Below are 24,769 nucleotides of genomic sequence, written 5' to 3'. Positions count from 1 at the left end.
AATCTGCCTTGGACAGTGTTGGTGTGGAGTTTGATTCTCCTCCCACCTTGTGAAGTTAGGTCAGACATCATCCCCACATCCTTTTTTTTTTTTTTTGACAGTTACTGTGAGTCAGAACCCACTTGTCAGCATCTAAGGATATTAACAGCAAGAAAGCATATATGTATTCTACCAAGAATTCATTACATAGTCAGTTTAGAATATTCCTATGCTTTTCACCATTCTAATTGGACCAATATTCATCTATAGACATCAGTTTGTCCATACTGATAGATACTGAGTTAATGTGGCAAACGTCAGTGTAATCTAAGTGTTTCAGTGTCTTCCTTCTGGGAAATGATGTGATTACATTTTTTTCTTTCTTTGCATTTAAGCATGACTGTGCAACTTATTTGGCCAATGGGTTCATTCGTGAAATTTATTGTTGTCAGTTTCTGTAGAGCTGATTCACACCTTTGGAACCCTACTTGTAGAAGCTTTAAATCTAAACTCTAAAGGCTAGTTTGTAATTTGTCACATTTCCCAATCCTGCCTTAGCAATCATGGAAACAAGAATGAGATGGGTAACTTTAAAATGAGTAACCGCATGAAAAATAAATTTGGGTACCTTAAATCACTGAAAATCTTGGAGCTGTTCATTATTACAATATACCGTATATACTCGTGTATAAGCCAAGTTTTTCAGCACACCTTTTTTTTGTTATTCTTTTTTTTTATTGGGGGCTCATACAACTCATCACAATCCATATATACATCAATTGTATAAAGCACATTTGTACATTTGTACATTTGTTACTCTCATTATTCTTTTTAAAAAAATTATTTTATTGAGGGCTTGTACATTTCTTATCACAGTCCATACATACATCCATTGAGTCAAGCACCTATGTACACCTGTTGCCCTCATCAATCTCAAAACAGTTGCCGCTACTTTAGCCCTCAATATCATTTGCTCTTTTTCCCCCTCCCTACCTCCTCCCTCCTGAACCCTTCATAATTCATAAATTATTATAGATTTGTCATAAGTTACCCTGTCTGATGTCTCCTTTTGCCCTCTTCTCTGCTGTCCATTCCCCAAGGAGGAGGCTATACTTAGATTCTTGTAATTTGTTCCCCCCTTCTACCCCGCATACCCTTCACCCTCCAGGCCTCACCCCTCTCACTGCTCTTCCTGAAGGAGTCATCTATCCTGGGTTCCCTGTGTTTCAAGTAGCCATCTGTACCAATGTACATCCTCTGGTCTAGCCAGATTTTCAAGGCAGAATTGGGATTATGATATTGGGGGCGGGGGGAAGCATTGAAGAACTAGAGGAAAGTTATATGTTTCATCATTGCTACCCTGCACCCTGATTAGCTCGTCTCCTCCCCGAAAACCCCTCAGCAGGGCGGTGTTCTGTTGCCAACCGATGGACTCTGAGTCTCCACTCTGCACTCACCCACCTTTACAATGACATGATTTCTTGTTCCTTGATGCCTGGCACCTGATCCCTTTGACAGCTCGTGGTCACACATACTGGTGTGCTTCTTCCATGTGGGCTTTGTTGCTTCTGAGCTAGTCGGCCGCTTGTTTATCTTCCAGCTTTTAAGACCCCAAATACTATATCTTTTGATAGCCAGGCACCATCAGCTTTCTTCACCACCTTTGCTTATGTACACCTTTTTTTTCAGTGATCATATCAGGAAGGTGGGCACCCACTGATCTGATTTTTAGTTCTTTGATGTCTGATAACTGGTCCCTTCTGCACCTCGTGGTCAGACAGGTTGGTGTGCTTCTTTCATGTGGGCTTTGATGCTTCTCAGCTAGATGGCCACTTGTTTATCTTCAAGCCTTTAAGACCCTAGATGCGATATCTTTTGATAGCTGGGCACTGTTAACTCTCTTCACCACATTTGCTTATGCACACGTTTATCTACAGTGATTGTGTCAGTAGTGCGGGCACCCACTGATATGATTTTAAGTTCTTTGATGTCTGATATCTGATCCCTTCTACACCTCTCGGTCAGTCAGGCTGTTGTGCTTTTTCCATATGGGCTTTGATGCTTCTCAGCTAGATGGCCGCTTGTATGTCTTCAAGCCTTTAAGACCCCGGACGCTATATCTTATGGTAGCCGGGCACCATCAGCTTTCTTCACCACCTTTGCTTATGTTCACATTTTTCTTCAGCAATCAATTTGGGAAGGTGTGCATCCTGGAATCAGCACACTTTTTTAATGCAGTTTTTGTGGTAAAATTAGGTGCTTCGACTGATATTCGGGTTGGCTTATGCTCGAGTATATACGGTATATTCTGATACAGTTAATCTGTAATTGATCTGTAAACATTGTTACAATATATATTAGTTAAACTGTATCTGTAAATAGATAACTGATACAGGTAGATCATGTAAATTTAATTTGATGATTTGTGGAAATGATAATCCAACATCCTGCATTATTAGAAGGTAACAATGATTTTCAGTCTTTCTTTAATTTTGAGAACACTCGTCCTTCTTTCTTTCCTCAAATTATGTTACTTTTGTTGCTGCTGCTTTCAGCTAACATTGTACTCATATTCCCCTATAAACAGCATTTTATGTTCTTACCTGGCTTGTGTTGGCCCAGAGGCAAATGATATATCAATCTGAGCTATTTTTTTTGAGACCCTATCTCTCATTTCCCAGTTTATGTTTCTCATCCATTATGTCTGCATTTCCTCTCACACTCTGAGTTTCCTTCCCTGGTGTATGTACAGTTTTTAAGAAGAGACCTGAAAAAATGAATGATTTCCTTAAAATCTCCATTGATCAACTTTATGGCCATCTGGTGAGGAGTCTTTTGAGACAAGCAGGATTTCTCTGCTTTCTCTCATTAGGTAACATCGATGCCTACACAGTTGACATTTATTGTTGACTTTACAGATCCATGATTGTTTATTAGAGTTGACTACATTCCCAAATTGATGTCTTAAGTATCTGGGCCAAGAATAAGAGGGTAAAGACAAGAGGCAGAACAGACATAACAAAGTACTTCCCAGGCAGACGTGCCTCGCCGTATAATCTCTCCATTGATTAGAGATCCTTTATACTAGCAAATTCCTCCGAAAGAAGCAAAATTGTCTCATTTTATGGCAGAGGTTGGTCAGTGATGCAGGTGGAGAGAGAGAGCTATCTGGAGAGTCACATTTTTAGTTTATTTATTTATTTTTTACTTTTAATTGTGAATTGGGTGGTTTATAAAACAGATAATCATTTTCCCATACAATAATTCACATATGCATTTTCCCATCTCATTGATTGCAGTTACATTTATCTCAAAGTAACATTTGTCTCGCACCCTCCCTGTGTTTTCTGTGTCCATTCTTCCTCTTTCCTGCTCTTTAAACTTGGTCCTGGGGCAAATGCTGTCTTTTTAAAGTCACAAGTGGTTGATATTCTAAAGTGTGTGTACCTCACTATTATTATTCTTCCCTGTACAGTGAACCCTCGTTTATCGTGGTTAATCGGTTCTAGACCCTACCGTGATAAATGAAATTCCGCGAAGTAGGATTCCTTATTTGTAAATAAAATATTTTCGTAGTTAGAGCATAGAGGACATGAAAAAACACCCTTTAGTCACCATTACACTCGTATTACCCAATTTGTTACATGAAAAAGGGAAAATACAGTAAAACATTTTGGACATTACAATTATCATTTATTATTTATTATATTATTTATGGCATCTAGTTTACAGTATTACATATTTCACATACAGTATTATTATATATAGTTCTTACAAATACTGTAATCAATAGCCTATGAAATGACTTAAGGGATGTACTCTACAGGTGGGTCGCCATCTTTTTCCTCTGAAGGAGCGGGTGTAGGCAGTGGGTGCTGTTATGCAGAAACCGCGATAGAGTGAAGCTGCGGAAGTCGAAGCGCGAAGTGGCGAGGGTTCACTGTATAGTCCTGTCTATAATTTGGATGAAAATTGACCCACGGGGTGAGTTCCGATCCAGACCTAAAGGTGACTAAGGGCCCCCAGTCTCTATCTGTCCAGAAAGCCTAGTCTTGTCTATGATTTTGAGTTTTCTTTCACAATTTTCTTCCATTGTATTTAGATTCTGTTCATGTGGTCCTTTTTAGAGCAGTTAGTAGTGGTAACTGGGCACCATCTAGTTTTTGTCTCGGAGTCATACATGCTGGTCCTCAATTACTGGAGGACAGAAGGCTCTCCTTTGTAGCACATGCAGAAGCTTTTAGGTCTGTTCTTGGCACTTGAGATGTGCTTCTGAGGTTCTGAGATTATTCCTTTCCTTGATCACATTTTCTATTGTAAGGAGGATCAGTGAACCAGCTTCCCTATACTTCTCATCCTGACAAAACTGCTGGAAAATATCAAACACACAATCACCCAGAGCCTGTCTTCTCACCATCACTTCAGCTATTGATGGTGATATTGTGGCTATTAGCTTTGCAACTTCACAACATGGATTAACACCACTCTCTCCAGGAAAAGTGGCAGACTTATTCATGATTTTAGTGGTAGAGACAGCATTCTCAGTGCTGGTAGGACTAATCAGGCTGGAGAGCCAATTTGAGAAGCCCATATTTATGATCTTGTTTCTCTAGAACCACTCCGGGTACCAATAGTGTTAGGCAGGATTCTCTAGAGAAACAAAACCAGGACACTTCTGATTATATATATGGATAGATTTATATTTATATTTGTAATTTTCTGCAGACCTCTAAGGTTAGACCTCTGAAGAAAGCAAGAAAGCAAGTAGGTGGATATACTCAACTGCAGGGGGGTCGCTGGGGTGAAAGCAGAGCTCAGTTGTGTAGAATGCTTTGACATCTTTAGCCAGTACTGGACGATTGTGTCTTCACTTCATCGGGCTCAATGTGGGCTGGGAGTAGCAGTTCTGGGAGGCATGATTTATGCTATTGGAGGTATAGTGAATACAGGTGTTAATAATGTCCAGGAGTTGATTGTTGCAGCAGACTGAAGTTGTTCATCTTTGCTGTGAATTTCTGAAAGGACAAATTGATCCATTGAACTGCATTGGGAGTTTTCAGTTCTCTGAGCAAATTGCCTGCCACAATCTTCTGGAATTCACAGAAAAGTGCATTCATGTCCATTTCTTGGAGGTTCATAGTGGGGAAGAGTTCCTGACACTTATAAAGTGGTTAAAATCAACTGGTTAAAATTTTGCGCAGTGAGGAGCTTAGCATTGAGGATGAATTCCAGGTTTTCTTAGCTGCAATGCAGTGGATTCTGAAAGATCTGGGAAAGAGAAGAAAACATGTGGTAGAAGTGCTAGACCCAATACGATTCCCTTTACTACCTCCTCCGAGGCTTTTAAAGTATATAGAAGGCGTGTCTGATTTTAATCTTCGTGTTTCATTGCAAACACTCCTGGAAGAATACTGTGAAGTGTGCAAATCTTCTAGAGGACTACCTGGCAGCCCTCAAGACTTGAAGGACTACCAGTGTCTCACAACTCTCTAACACGTTTGAATTATACTGAGTCATTTGTACTATTTTATAATTTAACTCTTTATGTCTTGTGTTATCTACTATCGATCTATCTATCTATCTAATTATTAGCAATCTGGTTTTGTCTCTCTAGAGAACCCCGTCTAACACAAGCATGAAGGAATATAATAGCTAATTAGTACCCACAGCAGTACAGAGGGCTCACTTCAGCTCTCTTTCATGGACGAGTTAATATACTAGAAGTCCTTCAACTCGCGTGGGCTGCTGGGTCCAAGGTCAAGGAAGCAGACAGCGGAGTCCTCCCTTGGGCAAGTCAGGCAGAGTCTGCCCACAGGCAGCAAACAGCAGGTGGTCACCAAAAGTCAGTAGCTGGGGAGCTTAGTGAAGAAGGCCCAGATGGGATATTGAACTCAAGCAATGCAAGGATCCACCAGCCTCAAGCTCAAGCAATGTATATGCTAGCAGCATGGCAAAGCAGGTCTCAAAGGACATGATCCATGGGTTGCTTTGGCCCTCAAGTAACTCATGGGTTGAAGCAGAGAACTAGCAGCAGTATGCTTCAGCATGCTCACTATCACCAGAGAGCAAACGAGAGGGATTGGAGCTTGCAGAGCCAATTATCTCGTTGCCCTCCAATCAACTACTACCTGATTAATCCCATATGTTCCTATTGGCCAGCTTGGCACAATAAACCTAACTATCACACTATGTGTCTTCAATGTTTACCATTCTTCATTCCTCCAGACAGGGAGAGACCAATATTTGCAGCTTAGATGGCCACTCATATGCTTTTAAGACTCCAGTGGCCATTAACCAAAGTGTACTCATATTCATATACTCAATGCCATCAAGTTGATTCTGACTTATAGTGAGTCGATTGCACTGCCATCGAGTAGACTCTGATTCATGGTGACTCTATAGGACATGGTAGAACTGCAGTTGAGGGTTTGTAATACTGTAACTCTTTACAGAAGTAAAAGCCTTGCCTTTCTCCTGTGGAGCAGCTGGTGCATTCGAACTGCTGACTTAATGGTTAGGAGCCTGTGGCAGTTACATATGTAATCTCCTGTTAACTTGAACGAAGGGGTGGAGTCTAGCCTGTCAATCAATGATGCCTCTGTGTGGGCATGGCCTTCTTCTGAGGATTCTGGGAACTCCTTTCTACCTTCCTGGAGGTAGAGCACACACTCTCTCTGCTATACCTTCCTGTTGACAAACCACATGGAGCCATGCTGATGATGGCAGCCAGAGCCCTGGAGATGGTTCCACTGCCACTGGATCCACAAGACTTTCCACCCACTGACCTATGAGCTTCCTGCATTCAGTATAATTGCATGTGTTGCATGAGTCTGAAGAGGAATTCATAGACTGGTATTGGACATATGGGCTAATATCAGATTTATGGACTTCATATGGCCTGGGCAGGGATGTCTTATTGATTACTTCTTGATATAAAGTTCTCTCTCACACATCAATGAATTTGTTTCTCTAGTCTACCCGGACTAACACAGAGCCCAAGATGTAACTATTGTGCCACCAAGGACCCTATGGTAGGATGTAAAATATTGTCTTGTGGACTGTTACGCCAGTTGGCCTTGGTGACCCTTGAGTCTATAGACCTGAGCTATCAGGTCCATCAAATCATTATCTCAAGGTACTTGGTTATGTCTAGGAAGTTCTCATAACTTTGTCCCTTGTATCATCCATCATGTTCATGGATATATTTGCAGCAAAGGTAAATACATATATAAAAATATGCTTGTGAGTATATGCCCACTCTTCCTCCCATACTCACTCCACCTACATCTTTTATCCATGCATCTGCTCTTAGATTACTGTTATTTTAAAATTGTGTATATAATATTTACCTCTGTTGCTTTTAGTTCTTGCACTCCTCCCTGTGTCTTGCCTTGCCTCTATCATGTTTTTGACAACTTTCCTCTTATTGCATATTGCCTTCCCCTTTATCAAGTTAATGAGCCATTAACTAGTGATTGACCCTTTCTTCGGTTGGAATTTTTACTTCCTAGCAATTAAACACTGCACAACCCCCCACCCTCCCGCAACAAAGCAATGCAATACTCAGTGCAACAAGACACATGGAAAAACTAACAAACAAGCTACCAAACCCACTGCCATCGAGCCTATCCTCATTCATGGAGACCTTGTAGGATATGGGGCTTCTAAGGGTGTAATCTTATAGACCCACTCTGCCTTTTCTCTTTCCTATGAAGCAACTGGTGGGATTGAACTGCTGACATTCCAGTCTCCTAGAAGGTAGCTGTGATAAAGGCTTCCTGAAGGGGTAGCCAGTTTGTCTCTGATGAATAATTGTAGAATATAGACCCAGACATGCTTGTATAGTGGGCCCATTCAATAGGTTTGGCTTTGAGAGGTCCTTTTAGAGAGAATCCAGGTAGTTTACTTGATGTGGTACTGGCATCAGCCAAATACCAGACCACCACCCCCTCCCCTTTTTAGAATCCTAGTAAAGATCTATGAGTGATGTAAATGAGTAATATGTTTGGCTATTAACCAAGGTGTGGGAGGTTTGAGTATCCGTGGAAGAAAGGGTTGGTAATCTACTGAAAATTAGCCATTGAAAACAGCTCTACTTTGGCACACATGGGTTACTGTAAGTCAGAATGGATGTCACAGATTTTTTCAAAAGCATGGGTTACAGACATTCTTAAAATTCATCTCACATACAAAAATCTACTATTTATGCCTCTAATAGTTTCCATGAAGAATATCAAGTATTATTTGTGATGTTAGGACATGTTCTTGCCTAATTTCTTACTCCTTAAAAATGACTGTTAATTAAAGTTTACCTGGTTAATTCAAGTTTGCATCTCTCTCTCTTTTTAGGTGGTTCTTTGGAGCAATCAAAAGAGCAGATGCTGAAACACAATTATTATATTCAGAAAATCGGACAGGTGCCTTTCTTATCAGAGAAAGCGAAAGCCAAAAAGGAGCTTTCTCCCTTTCAGGTACAGGCAACATTGTATGTGATTTAAGTATATGTCTGAGAGGCTACTGTCATGAACCTGTTGTGTGAACATAGACTTGTTGATTTAAAAATTGCCTTAATTCTTATCTGCACAAGACCCAAAAGAAATCTATTGGCATACTCAAATGTAATAGAAGAATTAGCAAAACATTTCTATGTAGAGCTAAAAGTCCAGATAAACAGTTTCAAATAGATGAACACTAGATAAGAAAGGAAAAAACAAAACCAAACCCATGAATCTGGCTGCATTTTCCCACCGATGCATTCTTAGAACCTTGTAAGGAGCTGAGAGGCAAGAAAAATTGACCTTGCCACATTCATTCAGTCATTGTTTCTTTCTTTGCATTTCATTTGTCTTTGTCTGGTAAATAGAAAACGAATACTAAAGGCAAATAATTTCAATGAACTCTGGGGCATGTAAAGTTTGGTTGTATGCATTTATAAGTTTTTAGTTAGAAGAATCAAGTACAGCCCACCCTAGGAAAAAGAAACAGAAGGTGTCTGAGAAAGAACTTCTAGACCTATGTCTCTCTACCGACTTTTACTCCATAAGAATCAGCATTTTAGGTGCAGTTTGCAATGCTGCAGAATGCCTTTTCTTAAAGATTCTAGCCCACAACATGCTTTCTTGCCTTGAGTTCTTCTGTTCGTTTTTTTTTTTTTTAATTTAATGCCTGTCATTTGTGTTATTTTCTTTAAAGCAAGTGTTCTGTTTCTTTGATTAAGTAGGAAACTTTGGAGAAAGAGATGAAGCTTGCTTTTTATCCTTGCTGTCTGACCACAGATGTTTATTACACATGGAAATAGCAGCAGTCTTTATGGCTCAGTGTTAAAGCAGACCCTGAGCCCAGATGTATTCGGAAGTTTGACCTGATCTGAATTCAGACTAAGATGTGTGTATGTGTGGCACCATTGTTCTTCTTCGCATCTGGGGACTCCAAATAGGAGATAGATATTTGGAGCTAGATTGTAACCACTGGAGAGAATCAAGAGCAGGGGTGTTTGGACAGATCTTTACAGACCAGAATCTCTCAGTTGCTGCATATTTTGTCCATGAGGAAATGCGGCACTCTAGAATCATGCATATTCAATTCCCTCCCTCGTTCGTGGGCAAGTGATTAAAAAGGCCTGTTTTACTTACCCTTTTTGTAATGCGCTTGAATATGATGTGCCACTAAGTTCTTAAAATGGCCTACCCCAGTGTGCGAGTCAAAGTAGTGAGTTACTGACAAGGGGCATGGGCATGAGCCATACTTATCATATGTCCCATAAATCATACCAGGGTCTATCTGTGTGTGTAGTTGAGGAAAGTTATACTTCGTGTTATACAATAACTTTTTCCCTAATCAGTAAAGACCAAAGAAAACAATCCAAGCCAGTGGTTCTTAACCTTCCTAATGCCGCAACCCTTTAATACAGTTCCCATGTTGTGGCGACCCCAACCATAACATTATTTTTGTTGCTACTTCATAACTGTAATTTTGCTACTGTTATGAATTGGGTGACGCCTGTGAAAGGGTCGTTCGACCCCCAAAGGGTCGCGACCCACAGGTTGAGAACCACTGGTCTAGGCTATCACCTTCTGACGATATATTATTGATAATGAAATGGGTTTTTGCCAGGCTTTTACTACGGCTGACTCACTTATACATATTCGTTCTCACACACAGAGAAAAAATATGCTAATTTTGACACACACACACACACACACACACACACTTACCCATTTTTTTTGTTCCTGTAGTACCCGGGAGCACTTCTGCATGTCCTTTAATAACTTTTCACTGTACAAGTGCACCATCATGTATTCAGTTGATTTCACATTTTGAACACTTTCATTAAGTTTCCTATTCTAAATAATGTGGCAGAGATATCCTTATAGATAAGTCATGGAATATTTTTTTAAATTTCATAAGAATATATTAGAGGAAGAAGAAGAAATAAGAATCTTATTGAAATCTCTTTGCTAAGTGGTAGCAAAGCAGAGCTGAAGAGAATTCCTTGCTTAAATGCATCCCTGTGTGTTGGTTTGTCTCGTGCCAAAATTTATATATGGCAATTAGATAGCCATTACTTAGCCAGAAGCTACACTAAAAGTATTTAAATTAGCAGTGAAATATAGACACACTAATATTTTCATTAGGGAAACATACTAAAAGTAGCGTTACCTGTGCTGTGTCTTTGAATAATTCCCCAGCAACAGTGATTGTTCTGAACATTCCCTAAGTAGAATATTATGGAACAAACCAGCTTTACAGGCTTAGAGCAAAATTACAAGGCTATTGGCAGTTATGTGCTGTGAATACACTAGGGCTTGCTTATGGATTTAGGGAGCTTATGTTGGCCTTGCTTAGAGACCAGCATATCATTAGAGATTCTTTTTCAATGAAGTCAAACAATTGAGAGTCTTTCAAACAAATTATCTGATTGCTGTGTATTCACTAGGGGACAGAGTAAATGCATACCATTATGTTCTACTTACAGGAAAATCTCCTTATTAATCAGAGGGAAGGCAATACAAGAGAAAAATGGAAATAAAATGATCTTCAAAGAATCTCTTAAAACAAACAAACAAACAAACAAACAAAAAGGCAAACAAACAAATAAACTCGGTTGCTGACTTGATTACCAGGAAGGCTCCTCAGCTATCCCACTCATAGATTTATTTCTTTGTGCGATTGTCTCCTGATCAGTCAGAATGGATGGTCTTCAGATTTGCTGACTGCTGTGCTGCTAAAACGAGCCAGCTAATATCCCCTTTCTATCTCTGTCTTTCCCACATGAGCTTTCCTTAGAAACATTGTCTTTATTCCTTGGGTGGTGGTGGTGGCTTGCGGCTGTCACGGAAGAGCTTCACGAGGGAGCATGATTTATTGATATTACTGCGGGCTCTGAGAAACAGCAGCCCAAGGTTGGGTTGGGTGCTAATTGGGTTGTTGTGATCCTTGGGTGGCTGGCTCTTGTGAGGTCTGAGTAGATCCGGGAGGAGAGTTCAGGCCATGACACCTCTCATAATGGCAAGACACTAATTAGCTGTGAATTACGGCAATGCTTTTGGATATTACATATCATATGTGGTATCCAGAGAATCTATCTTCATTAGATGCATGACAGGTAGTTTTAGTGGCCCTACTGTTATTTGACATTGGCAGCAAATTGTTTTTCTGATGGAAAATTTAAAGTTCCAACTGCATGTCAATTGGTCGGGCAGTTTCTTGATTTCAATTAATTAGAAGGAAAATTTTATTGTGATTGTCATTAATATTAATTTGGTGTTTGTGACTTCTAAGCATTTATATCATTGTTTCAAGTACACTTTAAGGGGAATGTGCTTTGAGACCTAACCATGAGCTGCAGGTGATTTTCCAAAGGTCTTCTGCCTGTTGACTTTGTGACTTTCCTTCAGGCAACTGCATAGAAGAATAGATGGTGGAGTAGAGAGAGTTTCAGATTTTGCTGCAGTGAAAATCTTTTAAGAACAAATAACCCTTGGAACATAGGTGAGCAGTGTCAAGTAGGAGACACAAGGCAAAAGGCTCAGTGACAATATTTTTAGAGAAGCACCCCGGAGTTGAGTTTATTTATGTATATATTTGTTGACTTTCAACAAGCATGCCAACTACCTATCAGGGAGTTGGGTTTGCTGACCAATAGAGCTTGCGTTGGATGCCTTCAGGTTGAAGCTTCCAGTGTGTGGTATGAAACGGTCATTGCCTTTGGGCCTGTATTAGCAGACCTGAAAGAACTTTGTAATATGACCAGAAAAACAACTCAACCCTGAGCATTTCTAGCATTTCTCACTGGCATTACAACTTGTTATCTTCCTTAATAACTCCTTTAATTATGCATTTGCCTGTGAGTTCTGTTTATTGCAATGGTTATTAGAACCCAGAGAGGGCACATAGAGAGCATGAATTAAGACATCACAGGTGGCACCAGACCAAGGCTCAGCTAGCTATGCTAAGGCTCTGCTCCAGCACACGGTAACCTTATGCGATACAGGGTCTCTGAGGTACTTTCTTTTGTATCTTAAATGGAGCACATATGGGAGTGAAGACTGCTTTGGGTCTCAGCAGTTTGAGCTTCCATATCAAGGATTATAGGATTGTTTTGAAAGCCCAGTACCTATGGACTATGGGAAACTGCTATGGGAAACTTCCCTTACATGCACGAGGAAATCGTGGAGGCTGTGAGAAGCTGAATTCAGCCACAGCTTCTTTTGCTGGGACTGGAAGATGATGGTGGGTCAGGCCCAGTGAATCTTGTGCCATCAATCTAGAGAGAGCTCCAGGATTGTCTATTAGACGTCTTTACAGAGGATAGCCTGAGCCAGGACTGAGGTATGGCACATAGAGAGACTGCACACGAGACATTTTACAAGGTAGAATTAACAGAAATTGAGGATGGACCAGAAATGGGCACAATAAAGGAGAATGAAGAATCTATATTAGCTTTCAGACCTCTTTCTTAGATGACAGGGAGACCGTCATGGCTTTAGCCAAGGAAAGGGGTGATTTGCAGAAGAAAAGAAGGGGTAGAGGAATATAAACTCAGAGCTGTTTGAGTCCTTGTGGGCTGACATCCAAATAGCCGTTATTATTACTATTCTACCGTTACTGAGTTGTGAGCATGGAACTCACTGTGATACAATTCCATTACAGAGGTAGGGTGGAGTGTGCAGGGCTTCGACAAGAGTAGTTTGTGGTCGCTGTTATGCTCCTTCTTGAGAATAGGAACCAGGACTTTGCCGTGATGTAATTCAGTTTTAAAATAATATACTAGAACTTTTAGATCCAGATAAACATTTAATTGCCAAAGTAATTGATTTCCGTGGTTCAAATGATTCTACTTTTTTTAGAATTGCCTTCACAAAAGAATATCACTTTAGAACCTTACAAGGGACAATTACTTGTTCATTAAGAGCAGCTTTGATACTCGGATGTGGCCACTTATTTGAAGCAACTTATTCAATAATACGGGTGATTAACCTGAGTAATGGCATGGAGTTACGGCTTTATACATATTTCTGTATACTTTATAAGTGAACTCTGAAGGCAATTAAAAAATAATGAGAACAGCAGCAGCTTCATTAGGATGGTGTGTATCCATCCTCTTGTGTATCCATCCATGTTGACTCTGTGTATATCCTTTATGCTGAATTTATGTATTGAAAGATTCATACAGGAGTAAGTCTCATTAAGGGCAAACGTTTATTTCTCAGACTAGATTGTACACTTCTTGAGCAGAGAAACCTGCTTTTATTGTGCCTGTTCCATGCTTCTGCTCTGTCCCCTTAGCTTCCAGAAGAGCTATGAGAAGCCCTTTGATACTTCGACACTCATGTCTTCTGTGCAATCAGAACACAGTGAAAGAGAACGTGGACACATTGTGAAAAAAGGAACCAAGATTCACTGATGAATTTGTGTAGAAATTTCCAAATGGGAACCTAATTTGCTGTGTAAATTTTCATCAACACAATAAAATATTGTTATAAAAAAATCAGAAAACACTCAACCTCTGCTTGCTACAAGGAGCAAAATAAGCGAGGTCATTGCCATTTGCTTAAGCCTCTGCAGTCTGGACCGTATAGGGTCACAAAGAAGCCTCTCGTCTGCAGTGCTTCCGACTCATTTTATAAAGACAGCTTCTCACCCCAACAGCTTCGTTATTTCCAGATAATAAGACCTTTGTAGAGGAGATGACATTGGAAAGGGATATCGTTTGTACGTTGGCTCTTTATCTCCCTCTCAGTCAGAGGATTCAGACTAGAACTCACCTCACACTGGCCCGCGCTCCCACACGTTTCTAAGCCTGTTGACTCAATGCAATCTCACTCTATTTCCATGGCAAAAGGCTCTATGCTTTCTTATTGCCCACCCCCACCTGAGCCATCCATTCACCCTTCATTTGAAATTAATGTGGACATTGTAGCCGTAAGAGTTTCAGTAATTCTGTTACTGAGCAGAGACATACTTAATGACAGGGACTATTTACTCCTTGAATTTATAATGTGATATATAGATTCAAGGGTCTCTGTGATATTGGTTAATGATACTTTTGGGGTTCTGGTATTATAGAGATTAAGCACTTGGCTGCTAACTCAAAGGTCAGCAGTTCAATCCCGCCAACCATTCTGTGGGAGGAAGACGCAGCAGGATGTTTGTAAAAATTTATGTCCTTGGAGACCCTATGGAGGCAAGTCCCTATGAGTTGAAATCAACTCAGTGGAATTAGGCTGATGTTAGTTTAGTAAAGATGTTTGCTTTTTTAAAAAAGTGCACATGCGGCAGAAAGAGGTTTTTATGTTAATAACTTTAGTATCTCATATAAAATGTATTAAATTTTAAACATGTTGGTGCCATCTTAGAAAATGCCTTTTAATTAAAGTCATAATTTAGTTGTGTTCAGCTTAATTGTGAATATCATTGCCTATAATAACCAGTGACTTTTTTCATGAGTTATAGTATATGTTGCCTTTTCTTAACATTACTGTTGATAAATTGTATTGCAGATGCTTTAAATATTCTATAAAGTTAAATTAACTTTTTATTATCTAGCGCATGTATCTACACACAGAGATACACAGGCAAATAATCTTGCTCTCTAAGGCAGGGACTCAGGGAGGAGTCTCAGATCTACTGAAAACCCAGGACTAGCATTTCAAGAATCTGTGTTATTCTCTAGAGGACTTATAGTCTGTTTCTGTTGATGTTTTTTCTTTTGCTTATACGTGAACCTCTAATATTAACACATGTAAACTTTTCCTGCTGGTTTTACTTGCTTCCCACCCCCCCACCTTTCTTTCTTTCTGTTTAGCCTTTTTGTTCCTGTATTTGTTTAACCACTATCCTAAAGGTTGACAGTTCAAACCTACCCACTGTGGGCAGGACAGCCTTGGCAATGTGTCCTAAAGACTACAAAGCCTGGGAGAGTTCGGCTCTGTAATTCTAGGGTTTCCTTGAGTAGAAAGAATTGACTTGACACCAGTGCGTTATTTTGTTGTTGGTCGATTGGTTTTAATTCCCTTTGAATAATGTAATTTCATAATAATCTATTGTAAATGGGAAGGTAAATCATGTGGAGGTTGGTGAAATGACTATCTTTTCACAATTTGTGACATGTTCTACTCATTCCTTTAATAGCTTCCAAAATAAGTTGATTTTTATTTGCATTTTATCTTACATTGTACTCTCAGATTGAGATGGTGGTTAGCTAACAATCACTCAAGAGTTAGCATTCCTCTGTTTTCTATTCAATTGTCCAAGAACATACACGAAAGATGCTGACTTATGCTTTAAAACTATCTAGGAGACCCTGTAAAGCAGGGGCACAAACTCTTAAGGTGTGTGACTAATAATCAAAGAGCTGTTTGTTCCGATAGACCCAGAAGATGGGCCTGGCTCCTGAGAAAGGTCACTGTTTTGAAGCTCCTGTGGGAGGCAGCTCTGCTTGGAAACCCCTGAGATTGTCATGAGTTGAAATGGACTCAATGCCTGGTTTGATGTTTGGTTTGGTAAGCACCCACATACCCCCCCACTGCCCACTCCTACCCAACTCTAACGCAAACAAACCTGTTCTTGGTGAGTCCATTCAGTCTCATGGCAACCCCCAATGGTTTACTAATTAGAATCTGAATAGATTTCTTCTGCCTGCAGTGTGAGTGCAAAGGAAGGGAAACTGTAATTGGGAGGAAACAAGGTAGACTTTTACCAGACCACTCATGAACGGGAAACCATGCCCATTGGGCATGTGTGTGTGCCCTGTCTTAGAGGCACACTATACATGGCTCCCAGGAACGCAGGCAGCCCACCCCTCCTATGTAGAGCCAGCTAAGTGATCCCTGATCCCTGAGCAGTCACGCACAGTCTTCATTGAAGTGGGACAGCAGCTTCCAGCACAGTGAATATTATAAGAATGAAAGATGGTGACAGGTGATGACAGCATGCTGTACACTGGCCTGTGAAGTTGACATCACTGAGGGGAGGAGATACACTGGCCTGTGAAGTTGACATCACTGAGGGGAGGAGATAAGAGCACTGCTCTTGTGATTTTCTCACATTCTTCTGGTGAAGCATCGCAAAGGAATTGACTCTATTTCTTTTTGTCAGCAAGCATGGAAGCCAGGAGATCCAGCCATGCTCTGCAAAGCCACACAGGCTGGATATTTGCAAGACATCGGAAACGTGTTTGGGGCTTGCTGTAGTAGCATCATCATTGCTTATGATCTAAGAGATGCAAATGTACCTGCATCCAAAGGGGATGCAGAAGAGGAAAAAAGCATGTGATTTCCTCCTCCACACCAGATTTCTTTTTATTTGATGATTATGAAATAAATACATAAAGGGTAATCGTCTGGATACTTAGTCATGGAATTCTTAACCCATGTTCTCGCTCGTTTACTAATTCTGACTCACAGAGGCCCTGTGGGGCTGAGGGGAACCGCCCCCGTGGATTTCTGAGACTCTAACTCTTGGTGGGAGGAGAAAGCCATTCCCTTCTCCCACGGAGCAGCTGGTGACCTTGTGGCTAGTAGCCCACGGCATAGCACACGGCACCACCAGAGCGCCTAACCTCTATTCTGAGACACAAATGACATCATACTCCCTATCTTACCCCTGGACTGACTCAACAGAGCAGGTGAAAGTACTTAAGGAGTTTAAGAAAGTTAACTTTTTCTATATAGATTTTTTTTTTTTTACTCTAGTGATCACACAAGCATTTACTCCCCTTATGAAACACGGTATCTGAACCCAGCGTATGTCTCTAGAGTCCGTGTTTGTCTATTTCAGCTTCCAATCGCTTCTGGAAACCCCTGGAGTTCCTGAGCAGGTCGACCCACCGGCCTCTGCTGTTGTTAGATTTGTCTTCTTCCTTGTGTCTGCATGCATCTGCATGGTTATGCTGCATTTTGCAAAACAAAAGATTAGGTTTAGCTTCCACCCTATCCTGGTATGACTGCCACTACTTGGTTGATCACATCACATAAAATTGTGGCAGCTGATCATATTACTTTAATTGACTGCATAACCTAAGATTATAGAATTTCATTCTATAACATTAGATTGGATTACATCCATAGGTAAGGATCCTGGAATTCAACCCATAACATATGGCTTCGAAAAAGTGATATCGGAAGTGAACAATAATCTGAAAATCATAAGAGATGGTAAGAGATGAACAATAATCTGAAAATCTAGAAAGAATCATACACTTTAAAAAATATCCATTAAAAGGAACAGAATGAACATTTTGAATGCATTTGATTTGAAATAATCCAAGAAACTTCTATGAAATGAGGCATTAAAAAGCAGTATGAAAAGGCCATCGTGGGAGAGCGCACACAGGAAAATTGTCACTGCAGGGAAGCATATTAGTGACAAAGAGCAAACTTAAGATGCTCTTGGGAGAGCGAAGAAAATAGATGAAAGTTTGGGAGAACAGATGATATATAAAGAGGAGATATTTCTTTGAAATTTACTAGAATACTTAAACACAAACAATAATTAAATATATAGAAGAAAACATCCCTGAAAATTTTTAAAAATCTCTATTTGAAAGGACTCATAGTGCTCCAAGCAAAATGAATGAAGAATTCATAACCAGGAAATTTTTCAACATACTTTTATGCCATAAGCTAATGAAAATGAAAAAAAAAATTGAGCATATAAGAATGAAAATAGAACTGGCCCCTGAATTCCTCTCCACATCCTTAAATATGGAAACCCAATATAAACACAGAATTGTTTAATTTCCCCCTAGACTTTCCCTCCTAAACTTTAACTACTGATAATGTTGAAATTATATGAGTTTACTCTCACTTAAGTTCAGTAATTGTTAAAACTTTGTGACATTTACTCTCCCTCAATTGTATGTAAGTTACAGTTCTGCCACTTCTCTTCAAAGAACTTTAGCTGCACGATTATGGAAAATGATATGCTTCCTTATTATCATAATACTTTCATTAGCCCCAGGATGTTTGACATGAAAACATTATTATTTAATATAGAGTCCATATTAAAATCTCCCAAATGAATAAAAGCTCCTTTGTTATTTTATAGGAAGATTATCCATTGCATTTAGTTATCATATCTCATTAGTCTCTTTTCTCTAGAACACTGAGAAGCCTACAAGGTATATGTATTTGTAATTCTTTACATTTTCAACTCTTGAGCTCTTCATCATTTTCCTGAAGCCCATTTTTTGCTTCATCTTTCAGACCTCCCTCAATCAAAGCAGCTCCTGCCATGGAGACACGCAGTGTGTCAGGGGGCCTTGGAACCTGCCCCTCTTTCTCACCTGTGTTTTCACATTATTTGAACAGGATACTCAGAATTAGTCTCGTGTGTAGAATTTTTATGGATAAGTGTTGGCTACCGAATGTTGAAATTTTAAATAATATGCTGCTGAGTTTTCTTTCGCCTTATCTTACCTTTATATAAAAAAGGAATTTTGAAAACATTGCCAGGAGTATGTTTTGAATTTTTTTAACTGCTTATCACACATTTGTCATATTATTCCTTTATGCTTAGTATGTAGCCCAGTTGTGTAAACAACTAGCCAGTCCACACTAGGCCACGCGTAATAGTAATGTTATATGCAAAGTGCTTTAAGAATGCAGAAAAAAGACCAATAAACTTTAAGTAAGGGACTAATAAAGGAAGCCTTCACAGGGCAATGAGACAGCAGCCAGTAATCTACCGAACAGTGAAGAAAACAAATGAAAACTAGAGTGCACAAAACTTAGTTTTCCATGAGGATTATTTCAATTATTAAGGATCTTTTACTTAGAAACATAAGGTTCTGCTGTTGAGATTACAAATGAGGGATTGTTTTTTATGATGGACTTTTAATCCTTTTAACAAATAAAATGGAAATCTTTAAATTGCCCATCAACTACAACTTTTATATTTGAATCACTAACAGAGGCATTTATTGAAATGTATTATATATATCAGGATCAATTCAATATGAGTTCTTATGAAGGAGCTTCAAACATTTTGTGAAAATTTTTTGTGAAAAATTTTCAGAAGAACTTTCTGAAGGATCCTCATATTTTTAAGAAGCAAGACCGTGCTAGAACTGAGATCTGAATCCTGAGCCCAGAGAGCATATACATTTAATGATCTCAAACCGTCCTGAATGGAAACGTTTAAGAGGGAGCAGAGAAAGACAGAGGTGAAATGGAGAAGGAGAAGAAGGAGGAGGAGAAGAAATAAGGCTTCGTTCACTTCCATCGCATTTGAAAAATGAGGCTGGCATTTGGATGGAACAAGAAACTAAGAGATATTGATCCAAGAAATGAAAACCAATGACCACAGGCTTTTTAAACTCTTCCTACCTCCCACCAGCCTCTGTAATTTAGTTCTTGCTATACAGACTTCAGGTAAATAACAGCTAAATACATGTTTGCCTCTGAGGCTCCCTGCTCATTAAATTAAACACATGTAACCAATCTTTGTTAGTGTTACAAAAATGTATGATCGAAGACATCCTGTGTCATGCAGCCTAAATAAATAGTGTGTATCATAGCGTGTTGACACAAACAAGGACCTTGTCTACAAGCGGAATGCTAGGTGTGCTCCCTTGAGTGGAAAACCAGACCCTGTGCTGCTTTGCCTTGTGCTGCCCACTCCGGAGCCGTGGGGCGCCCGGCTGCACAGTGCGCCACTCGCTCGGCACAAGGTTTGGACCTACCCGCGGTTCCTCCTGATAAAGAGGAGACAGGCGACTAACCCACTCCTGGAAAGATTTAGTCTCAGAATCCCCAAGGGGTAACCGTGCTACGCTGCTCTGTGGGCTTGCTGTGGTTTGGCATCAGCTACTGGCGGTGAAGTTTGGAGTGAATTTGTTACATAAGCTCTTATGAGTGGGAATAGAATAGGTGGCAGTGAGCTCGGTGGTTGTTTGAGTCATTTAAGCATATGCTCCTCCGTGTGGCCTATCAGAATACAGCATGTGGCCTATCAGAATACAGCACGTGGCCTATTAGAATAGAGCATGTGGCCTATCAGAATATAGAATGGCCTATCAGAGTAGAGCATGTGGCCTATCAGCATATAGAATGGTCTACCAGAATAGAGCATGTGGCCTATCAGAATATAGCTTGCCTTTCTGGAATTACTCATGCACTCCTTGGTAGTGAGTTTGGTAATTGGTTTTATGGAAACACAAGATGTTTTGTTTTCATGATACTTATTTAGAGGAAGGCAAAGGACATTTGATTTTAGTTGAAAATAAGTTTGTAATTTTGAAACATCTCTAGCGACTTGTGTCATAATGAAGAACTCAATGGCAGCAAATTTTACCTTATTATTGTCAAAAATTGACTCAGGTTTAAATTTTGTTAATGATTCAGGCCTCTAGTTTCCGTGTGATGATAGTTACAACCAATGTATTCATGATGGGAAAAGCCAGTGAAAGCGATCGTCTAATTTAGTAAATTAGTAGCTTTAATTTTAAATTATAAATTTTAAATGATATCTGCATATTAGCTACTTTATAACTATTTGTCAGCCCCCCATCACTCACCGAATCATTTCTAATGCATTTTAGGTGTGTGCCTTGCATTAAGATATTGGAACATTTGGCCCAACTTCAATCTGAGAAAACATTCTGTTGTCTTAAAAGCCTATTCATGTCAGAAGCTGAATTTATTTCTTGTGTGCTGCAGCAGGGTAGGGACTTTCTTTAAATCCCCTCTCTCTGTAGAGCTAGCTCATTGCTGCCTGCAAACACTTTTTAAAAGGTTTTGTGACAAGTAAAATATGGAAGAGGTTAAAGTATAAACAAAGGGAAATGGTAGAAAATACAGGCCAATTTTTATGTAAGCACAGATGTAGGCAGGAGCATTTTCTGTATATCTTTTATGTGTATGATCCCGAATAATGCAATGATCCGAGCCATAAAGAACTTCTGACTCATTCATTCATTATCAAATCTTAGTGTCCACTTTGTGCCTGTTGGAGTCGCTGAGCCGGGTGATAGACTTTACCATACTAGACACGGGAACCCAACATGCTGCAGTTCTTCCCCGACACACATGGACTTGCCATGAATTGGGATCAATTTCATAACTGACCAAGTGGTTGGTTAGTTAGTAGGTACATATCAGTCTATATTCAGAGGGCTGGAGGTATAAAGAAAATAGCCTATCTCTAGACAATTGGACATCCCTTCTCAAAAGGGTCACAAGGAAGGGGTGAGCCAGCCAGGGAGCAGTACAGCACCGCTGAAGCATACAACATTCCTCTAGTTCTTTAATGCTTCCTCCCCCTCACTATCATGGCTCCAATTTTACCTTACAAGTCCACCTAGACCCAAGCATATACACTGGTCCAGATAAGAGCTATAGACACACGGGATCTGGGACAGATAAATCCCTCAGGAACAGTAATGGGAGTAATGATACCAAGAGGGTAGAGGGAAGGTCTGGGGAGAAAGGGGGAACCAATCACAATGATGAACATATAACCCCCTTCCAAGCCCAGGGGGACAAACAACAGAAACGTGGATGAAGGGAGACAGCAGACGGTGGAAGATAGGAAAAGAATAATAATTTATAATTTATCAAGGGTTCATGAGGGTGGGATGGTAGGAGAGGGAGGGAAAAAAAGAGTTGATACCAAAGGCTCAAGTAGAAAGGAAATGTTTTGAAAATGATGATGGCAACATATGTACCAATGTGCTCGATACAATGGATGCATGGATGGTTATAAGAGCTGTAAGAGCCCCCAATAAAATGATTTATATAAAACCAAAACAAAGAAAATAGGCAGTCTCTTAACTTCATGAAACTCACATTCTAACTGGTGGTGGAGAGAAGGTGCCAATTAAATAGAAAAGATGACTCATGCAATGCGGTGAATTATTAAATACGGCTCTTTTAGGTATAACTTGTTACTTCCACTGAAGACCTTCATTTCTGATAGGTCTGGGTAAGAAGGTGGTGGAAGATACTGATTGGATTATGACTCAGCTGTGAGTGACTGTTAATAGGGTTGATTGTGATTTCCATCGTGCTGAGTATAATGAGTCATTTCAGAATCAGCAAAGGGAGATCTCACCACGAGCAAGAGAAAAGGGAGAGGAGTGGAGTATGTCTTAAGAGCATGAGATCCCTGTGTGTTGAACTTCCTTGATCACCTTTGGCACCAGAGGAAGGGCAGGGAGGGGTGGCAGCAGCAGCAGAACCAGGAATCAGAGCCTTGGACTCCCACCTGTTGAGAGCAACTTGGTGGTCTTGACCAAGAGATTGACTTGTGGAATGAGATGCCTCAGGGCACTGGATTGGGGTGCTGGATTTACTGACCCTCAGAGCTGGAGCTGAGAGACTTTGGTGGAAGGGTTATGGTGGAGCGTTGTGCCCTTTGGGTGTTTATGGACAACCCTAAACAACTTTGCAGCATTGTACAAGCAGTGCAAAGGCGAGGCGGAGAAACTTAGGCATGACAGAGAAGAAACCGTCCTCACTAAACAACTGTATCCTGAGAATTTTTCTCTGCTGTGACATGTTAACTTCCTTAGTAAACCCCATAATCATGAGCATCCTTTATGAGTTCTGCGTAGCCACTGAAGTGAATGATTGAACCCAGCAGGAAAGTAGAGTGCTGTGTCAGAATGGGGTAAAAAAAGATGGAGGTTGGAGGCACATCTGACCTTTGCCTTTTTGTAATTGACCTTGGGGGCTAGAGGAGGTCAGACATGGACCCCACAGGTTTCCACAACCCATATGGTAGTGGCCTCTATCTGCTGTGTTATTGTTTTAGCAAGAGTAAATGAATGGCCCAAACCAAGGAAAACATGTTGTTTTTCTATACATAGTAATGGATTCGAGCAGGAGTGAAGACTGCTTTCTTTTTTCTGCCAATTTCTTAAAAGTCTAAGAGCCCCGTGTTGCAGTAAGATGATCTTGGATAGAATAAAGGGGTCGTCAGGGCTTCAGCGGCATTCTCTCATGAGCGATAATGCCGTTTTTTTGATAAAGAACATTTCAGCCAGGTAACTCGGTTCGGATTTACCCTCCTGCAGGCCATTATTGTGACTTTGGCCAAGACATTTTGCCTCACTATGACTCAGTTTCTTCTTTGGTAAGTGGGAATTAAAAGGTCAATGCTCCTCATAGTAGTGTTGTTTGTTAAAAAAAAGAGTATATGTATATATATGTATACATATATAAAATGCTTAGAACAGTGATGAGCACAAAACTCTGTATAAACACCTGCTATTGTCTTTAGCATTCCGGCCTGAGTAATACTGAACATTTACTTGCCTGGTGTCCTCCATCTGTGAAGCTACAGCAATAACTGTGCGCACCGGAAGGAAAATGGCATTGATTTTGCTCTGTGTGAAATTTGTGATGTAGGCTCAGTATTGTGTATTGTTGGTGGTCATCATCTAAGTATCAAGGAAAGAGAATTAGGCAATAAGTAGAACTGTGTTAAGGACGAAGAATTCCGTGACTACAGCAGACTCCGATGTCCAAGTGTATCACTGGGGTCTAACCCACCTCCTGTTCCTAGCTGTGCCTGTGTCACTGAGAAATCCCAGTCGGGAAGTGGGGAGAATAGTCCACCTAGTGTAAGTTATAACAGTGCCTGGGAAAGAATGACTACTTAACCTCATGTACCTCTAATTACTTTTACCCCCTAAAATACAACTTGACTATACTGTGCATTTGGTTACTAGAAAATTAGTGAAATATAAGTATTTAGCATTCTAATAATTTTGCCACTTCTTTGTCACTTTGTTTATCTCTTTACTTCAATAATTTCACTCTAGACTGAAAATTAGAACCTCAGTTTTAATTTTTCTAAAATTGTCCCTGTCTGATTCAGCTGCCTAGACTTTTCTTAGATGGGGTTGAGGAAATGGACATAAGACTTTCACCTGAGATTAAAGGGAGGAAAAAACAAGAGGAATCAACACAAAAGTTCATATAACAGGCCTGCATCTGGATTATACATTTGCAGATTAATTCCTTCATGTATTAATGTGTGCATCCATCAAGCATCTACCGAATTCTCTGTGGGGCTTCATCAGGCTGTTTGAATTTCTTCCTCAAATCTGTCACTTAATATCTGCATGACTGTGAACAAGTTACTGAAGCCCTTTGAGTTTGCCACTTCATTTTTTATTATCTCAGGGTTATTGTGAGAATTCACTGCGATCATATGTAAAGCTCTGAGTACCCTATTTGATATTCTGTCAGAGCTCCATAAACATTAGTTGTCATTGTGACACTGATGGTGATGTGACAGACCTTGTGTTGTGTGCTAAATAATAAAGAAATCAATACAGGAT

The 24,769-nt window shown here is 40.0% G+C and overlaps 1 protein-coding gene across 1 annotated transcript in view; it reads left to right on the top strand.

The window, feature by feature from the left end:
- The window catches only part of FRK (fyn related Src family tyrosine kinase), a 134,961-nt gene that overhangs the window by 65,934 nt on the left and 44,258 nt on the right, over positions 1 to 24,769 (top strand). The window contains exon 2 of the mRNA XM_004702196.2: positions 8,329 to 8,450. Coding sequence (XP_004702253.1) covers positions 8,329 to 8,450 — 122 coding nt within the window. The remainder of the gene's footprint in view (positions 1 to 8,328; positions 8,451 to 24,769) is intronic.

The sequence above is a fragment of the Echinops telfairi genome, unplaced genomic scaffold, assembly GCF_000313985.2.
Source record: "Echinops telfairi isolate 266 unplaced genomic scaffold, ASM31398v2 ScPeMD7_3533;HRSCAF=4204_0, whole genome shotgun sequence".
Classification (NCBI taxonomy): Eukaryota; Metazoa; Chordata; class Mammalia; order Afrosoricida; family Tenrecidae; genus Echinops; species Echinops telfairi.
This window is presented reverse-complemented; position numbering and strand designations above follow the sequence as displayed.